Consider the following 10,518-nt stretch of genomic DNA (forward strand, 5'->3'; position numbering starts at 1 on the left):
TATTTCTGTTTCCCTCATTCACTCATCTTAGCCCTGGATCATGTTCTTGAGCGAAACTTGAAATAGTCCTACTGTTGTGTTTCCCCAGTAACTTTCTCTGAAAGTGAGTATTATTCCTTTCACTTAACACAACTAATCCTTGCTAATGACATTTAATGAGCCACACAATGCCCTAGAGTAGATCAGACTCTCTGCTTAAAAAACATGATCCTTTTATGTCTTATTTTTTAACTGGAAAGGTAAATTGCACATTTTAAGAGAAAGTATAAATATCTCCGAGCCAAGAGTTAAAAAAAAAAATTAAAATATTATTACAAGTTTCTAAATTTGAAATAGAGGCCTAAATTAGTGTCCTTTAAAATTATCCTTCTATTCAGATTGCTAAAAAGAAATCTTTAAGATGTCCAACTCATGGGTATGGATATTCCTTACCTGCCACTTCATTGTGAGAATCATAGATAAAATTGCTTTTACTATCTATTTACAACGCTGCAACTCCAAGGACAAGCTAGCTATGCTATAAACACACAGCACAGCATATATAAATACTGCAGAGTTAATCATCCCAACTAAAAATAAGAGGAGAGAGAGAGAGACAGGATGGTGGAAGAGAGCTGGTAAATGGGCAGCACTGCTCAACGTGAGATGAAGAGTAACAGCACATCAGCAGCCTCACTCTGCCAGTTTTGGGGGCTTTGTTTTCCTTGTGCTTTTTTCGACATATCAAAGCAAAGGAGTTTTAATGAGGGTCTGAAGGAGAATAATGAGGTACTTTTGCAGATGTCTGCAGGGTGTTCCTCCTCACTCAAAGGGGCAACATGTACAAAGACACTTTGAAAAACAAGTGAGCAATGGAAGTTGGCATCTTAGTTCTTTTGAAACAAAAGGCCCCAATGCTGACCTCATTTACACTGGCAAAAGCTGTGACTCTTGTGAAGTCAAAGAAGTCCCTGTAGCATAAAATTAGTCCTGGATTACATACTGCCAGAACTGTCTTTCAGAAGCCTTGGTGACCACTCAAACAATATTCCAAAGATACTTTCAGCTAATTTTTGCATTTACTCTAAGGTCTCTGTACAGTTTTCTGCCACTAAAGAGTCTTGGAAGTGCATGCTTGTTAACTGTTTGACAGAAATGTGTAGTAGATCCTAATGTAGACAAGAATCTGACCACTGGTTTAAGTATTTTAAATATACAAGTGTATATGTGTCTGCAAGAACAAATATACACATTAATGTATACACAAATATACACATTAATGTATATATACATACATATATATGTATCTATAAACACATGCACACATATGCATTCCTCTTCAGTCTGACATAGAGGGAGACAACTCTTTAGTCTGATTAGAGACAAAGTAATTTTATATTGATTATCTCCTTTCCCATTTTGTAAAACAGCTCTCTGTCTGACTTACACATAAATAATTTAGTATATCCATGTAAAAGAGCATCCACCAGAAGGAAGGCTTGTACAGCTTTTGCTACCATTATGCGTGTCATGAGAAACTTTAGGGAATTAAACATGTAGGAGTCATTTGACCTTAGATGCCAAAGATACCTAAATTTTCAGGTTACACCTGAAACCATCTGGAAGCCCAGGGCTCACTAAACTGAGACTCAGCTCTCCATGTCCATCACCTGTCCCTTGTGGACTACCTCAGCTCAGGCTGGAGTCATACTGTCTGCACATGCCTGTGGTGTTTGATATCACAGCCCTTCTGCAGGGTGTCTCAGGCTATCTTACCTATCCAGAATGGGTCATGTGACATTCCTTAAAACACAGAAATTATGTATAAAACCAGAGACAAATGCCAGGAACTTACCACAGGACATGCAAAAGCATTGTTCCCTCTGCTCTGACATACTGGGATGTTTCTTCATGGAAGTATCATCATGAGGGCTCCAGAGCTGGCCCAAGGGACACCTGTCAGGAGAGCTTTATGGACTAGCTATGAACCAGGTCTTGGGTTAGCCTTGGGGTGGCTCCTACCCTGTGGTGTTGATACAAGCACTAAGCCATATTGTGCACCTCTCCTGTGCACAATAATGTGTGATTAAGGCTGGCAGAAGCTCCCAGCACAGCAGGTGTTGTTTTGGAACGAAGGCTCTGCACAAAGGAAGCCCTGGCTGTCTCCCCTTTCCTTAGGCTCCCACCACTGCTGCAGTTCTGTTCCCCCTTCCCTACCACTTCAGTCCAGTGGAAGAGCACCAGTGAAATCAAACAGCACTATCTTATTTGGAAAGAGTATAGAAACTAAAACTATAATATAATATAATATAATATAATATAATATAATATAATATAATATAATATAATATAATATAATATAATATTATATTATATTATATTATATTATATTATATTATATTATATTATATTATATTATATTATATTATATTATATCATATTATATCATATCATATCATATCATATCATATATCATATCATATTATATCATATTATATCATATTATATTACATTATATTATAATTTCAAAACCCCAACATTAACTTAGTTCTGGCATCCAAGTACTGCAAAGGACATTACAGATAAAATACAGATTTAATTCTGCAGAAGTCCAACTGATTTATAGTAAATTTGGGGAGGAAAATAATTGATAATTAGATTTTTTGCATGCAACACTTTTGCTAACAGAAAGGTTAAAAACAGTAGGAAAACAGAAGTTACTATTAATAAGTGTCTCTCTTTACATGTGATTAAAGTATAAGTTAACCACTGCCACTTTATAATTAACATATTACTTGTCTATATTTAATCAGAACAGTATACAGAAGATAAATTCTATATATTTTTTCTTTAATATATTGCTGATTCTGCCTAATAAAACACACTTCATTTCACCATTTGTGAAACAGAATTATGAAGCAGTGGCAGGGAAAAGGAATTATAGCCCTAATATACAACTTGCAGAATAGCCCAACCACTTGCAGAAAAGTTTGTACTATTTTAATTGCTGGATCCTTCCCTAAGTTGTCCACTTCTGCTTCATGAACCAGCAGTGCCATTTCTGATTTAATAATTACAGGTAGAGAAAGAACCATGAAATAAATTGTGTGAAAATCCAGCTTTTGTTTTGCTTTCAAATTTTTTGGTTGACTTACAAAGGAAGTGGATGCAAATTATTTTAACTATACAGCCACCTTAGTCTAGAACAAAGATCTCATTGATGTCAGCTCAGTTTATATCCTACAGAGATCAGAATTGGTACACAGTGCACAGAGGGTTTATTGACTCTCACACTACTTTTCAAATGAATGGCATGCATAAAATTATGATCCCAACTTATATGTCTGTAGAAAACCACTGGCTGATATATACAAACACTTTACTGAAAACAAGTCTTGGTCTAATTTTTCATTTAGAAAAAAAAACAAAAATAAAGAAAATAACATGGGCAGTTTTGACTTTAGTATGCACACATAGAAAATCAGAATTATCCAGCTATATTCTAAATTACCAAAAATTAAGGTGTAACCTCACCTGCTTTGTGTTGTCTTTAAGCAGCCTTTAAGACACCTGTCTGTAACCTCTTTCTGGGGTTTATTATCCACCTTGGGCACAGTTTCTTTCTTGTGACAAATTAATATGTAATTTTTGTCATCATTGTTTGCCCAGAAGGTACCAACTGATGTCTCGTAGCGTATACAGAATTCCACCTTAACTCCATCTTCCTGGAAAGCAGGTGCCAAAGAAATCTTAAAGCAAAACTGATCTGTTTCACCACCACAAGTATTAGGCATGAACTCTGCGAGGATGTCATAATAACTGAGCCAGTTATTCAATGTCATTCGAACATACACCTGTTTTTCAAAGGATACATTGAGGACTCGTATAATGCCATTCATAGAGGTAATCCCAGGCAGGAGCAGGACTGACTCCAACACTACTTTCTGCTCTCGCACTTTTTGTAAAAGTTCTTCTTGAGAAACAGGTAATGTAAACTGCGGGGACAAAAAATATTCTTCCTGAGGGAAAACTTCATCTTCTACATAATTTTCTTCTCCTGTATTAGGAAATTCCCAGATATTGAACTCTTTAACAGACACAAGATCAAACCCAAATGCATCAGCAAATGAAACTTTTCTTGAGATGTTGGTGGGAGTATCTGCCTCCTCTTCCTCTGAAGCTGAGGAATTCCGTCTTCGGGGACGTGGGGAGAAACGAAGTTTAATGTCAATGTTAACATCTTCATCCTCTGAAGTGAAATCATTTCCAGTGGGGACTTGTAATAAGTTAGCACTGTTAACCTGACTAGGTCCTTCGAAAGACTCCATTGGGCTCTCTGATATAAACTGAAAGAGAACTGTACAACTAGTACCAGCTGCTATTTGAGATACTATGATTTAAAACAAGGATTAATGTTACAGTTGACATTGCAAAAGGGAGTCAGGCCTATTAATAGATGTTATGGTGTGCAAGCTATGTTGGCCTTTCTCCATCTGACAGTATTAGATGTTACAATTTCAGTGGCACATTTCAAATATTCCCAATTTTTATGTGAATCTATTTGCTAACTATGCAAAGAAGACAGTTTTTAAATGTCTTCTTTGCATAGTTAAATTACACAGAGCTATTTTAAGATGATCAACTTATGTTGCACAAAAAATTCATCATATTGCACTAATGAGGAACGATTAATCTCTGATTAGGATGTATACTTCATCATGGAAATAGTTTCTATATTGATAAAATATTCCTATATGTATTTTCAAGGCCAGTTTTGCAATATTTCCACATATAAAATGCAATGTCACATTCTGTCCTGACTTTATACCACGCAGACTCAGTGAGCCAGATACTAGGACTATGCCAGGTTCTTCTAGCTAAGGACTGGCCATCACCCCTTCAATGAACCAGGAATACAATGAAACATTGAGGTGAGTACAGTAATTTCACGAATACAAGCCGCAGTAATTAGACAAAAATTTTGGTGGAAACCCGGAAGTGCGGCTAATATTTGGGTGCGGCTAATCTATGAACAAAAATGTGATATCTGCCCTTACCTAGTATCATACCAGTCCAGTCCTGAGCCGAAACAGTTTGAAATCCATGGTTTCCCGTTGTTCCGACGATGAACCAATCAGAGAACAGCTTATTGCCTGCCAGTGGATGGCGGCGTTACTGAGGGGCGGGGGTTGTTATCGGGGTGAGTTACCTCGGCGAGTTACCTCGGCAGTTCGATAAAAGTGTGTGATATTTCTCTGTACTTTTTAAAGTGTTTTCAGTCTTGTGCGGCTACGGGGCTGGCTGGGCTCGCAGGGAGAGGGCTGGGGGAGCCTCTCTCCCCGCAGGGAGAGGGATGAAGTGGGCGATCGGCTCGCAGGGAGAGGGCTGGGGGAGCCACTCAGCCCGCAGGGAGAGGGGTAGAACGGCCACTCGGCTCCCAGGGAGAGGGCTACAACGGCCGCTCGCCCCGCAGGGCCGCGAGGGCTACAACGGCCGCTCGCCCCGTAGGGCCGCGAGGGCCAGAGCGGCCGCTCCCCCCGCGGGCCGCGAGGGCTACAATGGCCGCTCCTGTGCCAGCACGGAGATGTGGCTCCGCTCGGAGCTCAGCTGCCTGCCCGCGTGGCTGAGCGTCTGTTTAAAGGCAACGCGGATCCATTGGGAATGCTCGCAAAATGACCACACTATTGTTCCTGTCTTTTTCGGCTTGTAAATAAAGGGTGTGTCTTTTTTCACTTGGAAACAATGTTTCCGAGGTCGGCAGTAAGCCAGTAAGCCCCGGCGATCCCGCGATTGTGTTACTAAATGATGACTTTGTGAAAGTTCGCGGCGAACTGAAGTGCGGCTAATATTCCGGGTGCGGCTTATTTATTGACAAAGACATCAATGTTGCCAACACACCGGATATGCGGCTTATACTCCTTGCGGCTTGTATTCGTGAATTTACTGTACACTGAAAATGAACTTGTAATGTACCATTGTAAATATGGCTGAGCTCACCATTGATTAAATTATGAAATAATCTTGCATTTAGCATCATCCAGCCAAATGGAGAGAAAAGCAACTGAAAGAATTAATTGAGCAGCCAACTCTGAAATTCAAACCTTTTTCATACAGCTACAAACAGGAGGAAGAAAGACACAAAATTTCTGAAAGGGCATTCAACCTTGTGCAGGACAGCTACCCATGATATGAAACAAAGCAGTGACTTCTTAATCAACTTATTCAGATAGCTTTTGACTTTCACTTTTATGGCACTCCATGCATGGAAAGATTCAGTCTTTATAGAACAAAGACCTTGAACTCAAAATGTCACCTTTTTCCATCACATCATTTAATGTTTCCTATTTCCCTTGCATAGATCAAAGGGTAAGCCTACACTATAATCTAACAGTACAGTACAAGTTAAGATATATAGCAAGACTATCTTGAAATTAACCATGCCAGAGACTGACAGAATTAGTAGCATCATCAGAGATTTCAGTACAGGATAGAAACCTAATTTTTCAAGAATTGAAATCCTTCCTCCTGTTGTTATAGTTCCACTGGTAGCTCTAAAGTTCATCTGGGTGTGTCTATTTCCAGGCAATAAGGTAAACAGCATCTTACCACAAATCATCTTTTCTGATGAAGCATCCTCCCCTGCACCATAAGAACATCTCCAGGTCTTACCAACACTCCATAAAAACCCTTCAATAGCCATCCCACCTGCAATTGCAAAAACATTCCTGATTTCCTAATCATACTTTGAGACAATAGAATATCAGAAAATATTTTTTAAATAGCTTTTTACCATAAACTACATAACTCCTACACTCCAGGGATATTACTGACTTTGAGCTAGTGCTTTACAATGATGCATTTTTAACAAGGGAAACTGTAAAAACATTTGAACAAAGACTACTTGTTTAAATACAGATAGTAGTGCTATCCAGTCATGTTCACGACTGTCTAAGAAAGAAGTGAAATCTCCAGAACTTCCCCACAGAAGAGTCCAAAGTCTTTCTCAGAGGGATTCCAGAAGCACCATGTCTGCCTGCTCCTGATTATGGCTCTGCATAGAGCTTGAGCTAATTTGCTACATGCACATTTTGACTTTGCACTGTGTGAATTAGGCACAGTTTGGAAAATGAAACTTCTTACTCTAATGGGAATTCAATTTCTTCAGCCAACATAATCTAAGAAAATATTACTGTAGTAATTATGCAAACAAGGAGAATGTATTTATGACACTGTTAGCTTATTAGTCACACCTGTTTCTGTGAAAATCTGTTTCCTCTTCTGCATTCATTATGTTTTTACAAAAAGCAACACAGACAAATGTAAATGGGAAGGTAACTTGTCCAGTTAAGCATGATGGGACATGGAGGCTAGAGGCACAGGCAAGAGGAGAGATGCCAACCTTCTGTGCTTGGGTACATCTTGGACCAAGGCAAGCTTTGAGAACAGATTCATTTCTAGGAAAATGGAAGGAGAAAAACAGAAAAAGAAAACTCATAGAAACTAGTTTTGCCTCTAGATTGCATGAAAATAGGTTAAAAACTGCTTAAAGAGAGCTTTGATTTAATGATTAATGTTGTTGCAATTTTTCTTTTCTAAATGCTTGCTGAAACCAAACAGTGATTTGACTTTGCCCAATCCAGCACTAATTCAGTTAGGGAGAACCTTTCCATAGGCTTCAGCAGCTATTAGACTAGATATTATACCCAAGCTAACAAACAAATCACTGCATTCCATCATGATGTGAAAAGGATTGTTTAGGAAGGAAGGATAGGTTGCAAAATGTTCTGAAAACAAAGACATATTAAAAGATGTATTTTTGTTTAAATCAATCACTGTCAGTGACATTAATTAATGGATATTATTCTGTACCTCTTTATCCATCTTGCCATTCACTCAGCTCAAATGCTTTATTACTGCTCTGGGTGTAAATAAACAGGGGAGATGGGAAGAAAAGGTGAGAAAAGGTGTATTTATTACTCTAGTGTAAGTGCTACCACTGATCGACAAAGTCTTCAGTCTTGTGCCATTATCTAGCTAGAGAAAGAGCATGTACTTAGTAAGGGCAGTTAAAATAGGAAACAGAAAAACGTTGTATAAGAAATAATATGAAAGAGGGAAAAGATTCTGCCTTTGTACAACAAATAAATTCCAATGGTTATAAGGAGGGAGACCAACAAGCACAACTTGGAACAGAGGGAGACCACACTTTTGTTGAAAACAATGTCCTATCTACAAGCTTCATCTTCTTCAGTCCAGAGGGAAGAGGTTTATGTCAGTTGTCCATTTAATTTAGTTCCTGTCTGAACAGTTTGCACTGAGTTAAACTTTTCATAGAAGTTCACATATTCCTATCAAAAATATAGTTACACCAAACCAAGCACACATATGCTAATAAGGATTGCATTAACACTGTGAAAATTATAATATAATGAAAAATAATATAATTTGTTCTCTAAATCTTTAAAAATTGTGTCCTAGAACACCTAAATCAGATGACAGAGTAGCTATTTCCTTTCAAAGCATAACAGCAGCAGGTCATTTTAGAACATTATAAAGGGACAACTTCTTTAATGACTTCTTTACTGAAGCCTCATTCCTTTGAACCAAATGTTGAATCAAGACAAATAGTTTCCAGGTGTTCTTAAACACTGTTTAAGTAACAGTGGAAACAACAGATATAATTAAAAATATGTAAAAAATAAGACAGCTCTATATGGGTTAGCTTAGAGAACAGCATATTAAACATTAGAAGGAGAAACATTACAGAATTAGCAGGCTTTGGACCTAATTAAACACAAAACAGAGCAACAAAAACTTCAGTCAAATGTTTTTGTCATATTTATTACAAGCACTGACCAGTTGATCTTTCTTTGCCTTAACTGGAAGAAAAGAGGCTATATCTTTGCATCAAGTGGAAAACAACTATGTCTTAAGAACGGACTAAAGATGAAAAGTATAAAATCTGGTTCCACTTGGCTTCCTAACAGTGCATTACCCAGTGCCCTAGAAAACTGCATTTCTTTAGCAAATAGTATGAGATATATTACTTTCTGCACCGCTATTAAATAAATCTATTAGGATAAGGCATAAATACATTTTTTCCTTGCAGAGAACACTGATTGTTGAATGGTCAAAAGTGTTGAACCAGAGGTAGAAGAAATATTTTAAAGGTTATATACTTTAAAAAGAAACATTGCTGGCATATTTTTAGAGGTATTTTGAAACAGCAATTAATTCTGGAAGTATGTAGAGATAAGGAAGGAAAGACGGTGTTACAACGAAACAATATTTTTTCTTCTAAATTCCAAATGACTAGTTAAATTTTAGTCATAATGGCTGAGAGAGAACAAAGGCTGCCCTCAATTGTTTTTTGCTCTTTGTTACACTGTCACTGTATGTATTGTCAGAGTTTTTAACAAAATTTTGTCCTATGAGTGCAACTGGTCTACTTTGTGACCCAAAGTAGAAACCAGACCACTCCCTAAAACGTGTTTGTTTTCACAGCACCAAGGAGAAAAATTGCAGGCTTTGTAAATCTAGGTATAGAAAAACAAACATTAGAATTACTGTAAGAGTATAGCCTGGATTCATACAACCAAAGCTAAGGCATTGAAAAAACTCTCTTTAACCTAAATTAAGGGCAGAGGGAAAAAACAATCCCTGTATGATGAAAATTCAGAACTGATTACATTACTGGAACAGAATGTCCAAAAGCTCTTTTATCCTCATTCATCTTTTCAAGAATACATCATTTATTGACAAATTTACAGGATAAACTATTTAACTAGTCTGGCTGATAAAGCCAACACTTTCTTTTTATGGTGCTTTGTGGGAAATCTCAGATTTCTAATCATACAGTGTTTTAGCAACTTTAAAGAGAATGTGCCAACAAAAATGATGCTTTAATAAGGTGTGTGCAGACATTTGAAGAGGAATCTGCTTCCCCGGGTTGGAAAAAGTCTGCATAGTACGAATGCACAGTATGCTTTTCCTGTCTCTCATTCTTCTTTTCAGATAAAACTGAACATTGAGCCAATTGTTCCTCTAAGTGAGAGCTTTGCAGACATTTCAGACAGTGACAAGAAGGTTCCCACAAAGACTAAGGATGAACCAGGGAACTTGTCTTCCTTTTTTAGATGGAATCTTGTTTTGGGCAAAGAGAGGAATTTTCATCTTTAATTATAAGACTCAGAGAAAAATAAAAGCTAACTCCAGAAATAATGTGCCAAAAGAAGAGTATGGGATTAATATTTTCCTTGGTGACATATCAGAAAAATAGAAATTGTGATCTTGGAGATCAGGACTTGCAGCTCTTCTGAATGTAGGGGTTTTTGCTCACCTTTTGTCTTTCATTCCATGTAGGATCTTATTGAAAGAACTGTTTATCTATTCAGATGTGGAGCCCTTTCAACACAATTTTTCTTCTTATACAGGATTTGAGTTCAAGTATCAGGCATTTGACTTTTGGGCATTTACTGCATTTAAATTTCTAATTCTTCAGACTGGCTCCTTTTAATAACTTCAGTTTCCTCAGTTTCT

General features: G+C 37.5%; 1 protein-coding gene across 1 annotated transcript in view; it reads right to left on the bottom strand.

Annotated features, from left to right (window-relative positions):
- The window catches only part of PPP1R3A (protein phosphatase 1 regulatory subunit 3A), a 29,503-nt gene extending 22,094 nt beyond the window's left edge, over nucleotides 1–7,409 (bottom strand). The window contains exons 1-3 of the mRNA XM_033058391.1: nucleotides 7,230–7,409; nucleotides 6,586–6,684; nucleotides 3,514–4,325 (exon numbers count right to left, since the gene is read on the bottom strand). Coding sequence (XP_032914282.1) covers nucleotides 3,514–4,307 — 794 coding nt within the window. The 5' untranslated portion in view covers nucleotides 4,308–4,325; nucleotides 6,586–6,684; nucleotides 7,230–7,409. The remainder of the gene's footprint in view (nucleotides 1–3,513; nucleotides 4,326–6,585; nucleotides 6,685–7,229) is intronic.
- Between the last annotated feature and the right edge of the window lie 3,109 nt (nucleotides 7,410–10,518).

This window comes from Catharus ustulatus, chromosome 4 (genome assembly GCF_009819885.2).
Source record: "Catharus ustulatus isolate bCatUst1 chromosome 4, bCatUst1.pri.v2, whole genome shotgun sequence".
In the NCBI taxonomy this organism is placed as follows: domain Eukaryota; kingdom Metazoa; phylum Chordata; class Aves; order Passeriformes; family Turdidae; genus Catharus; species Catharus ustulatus.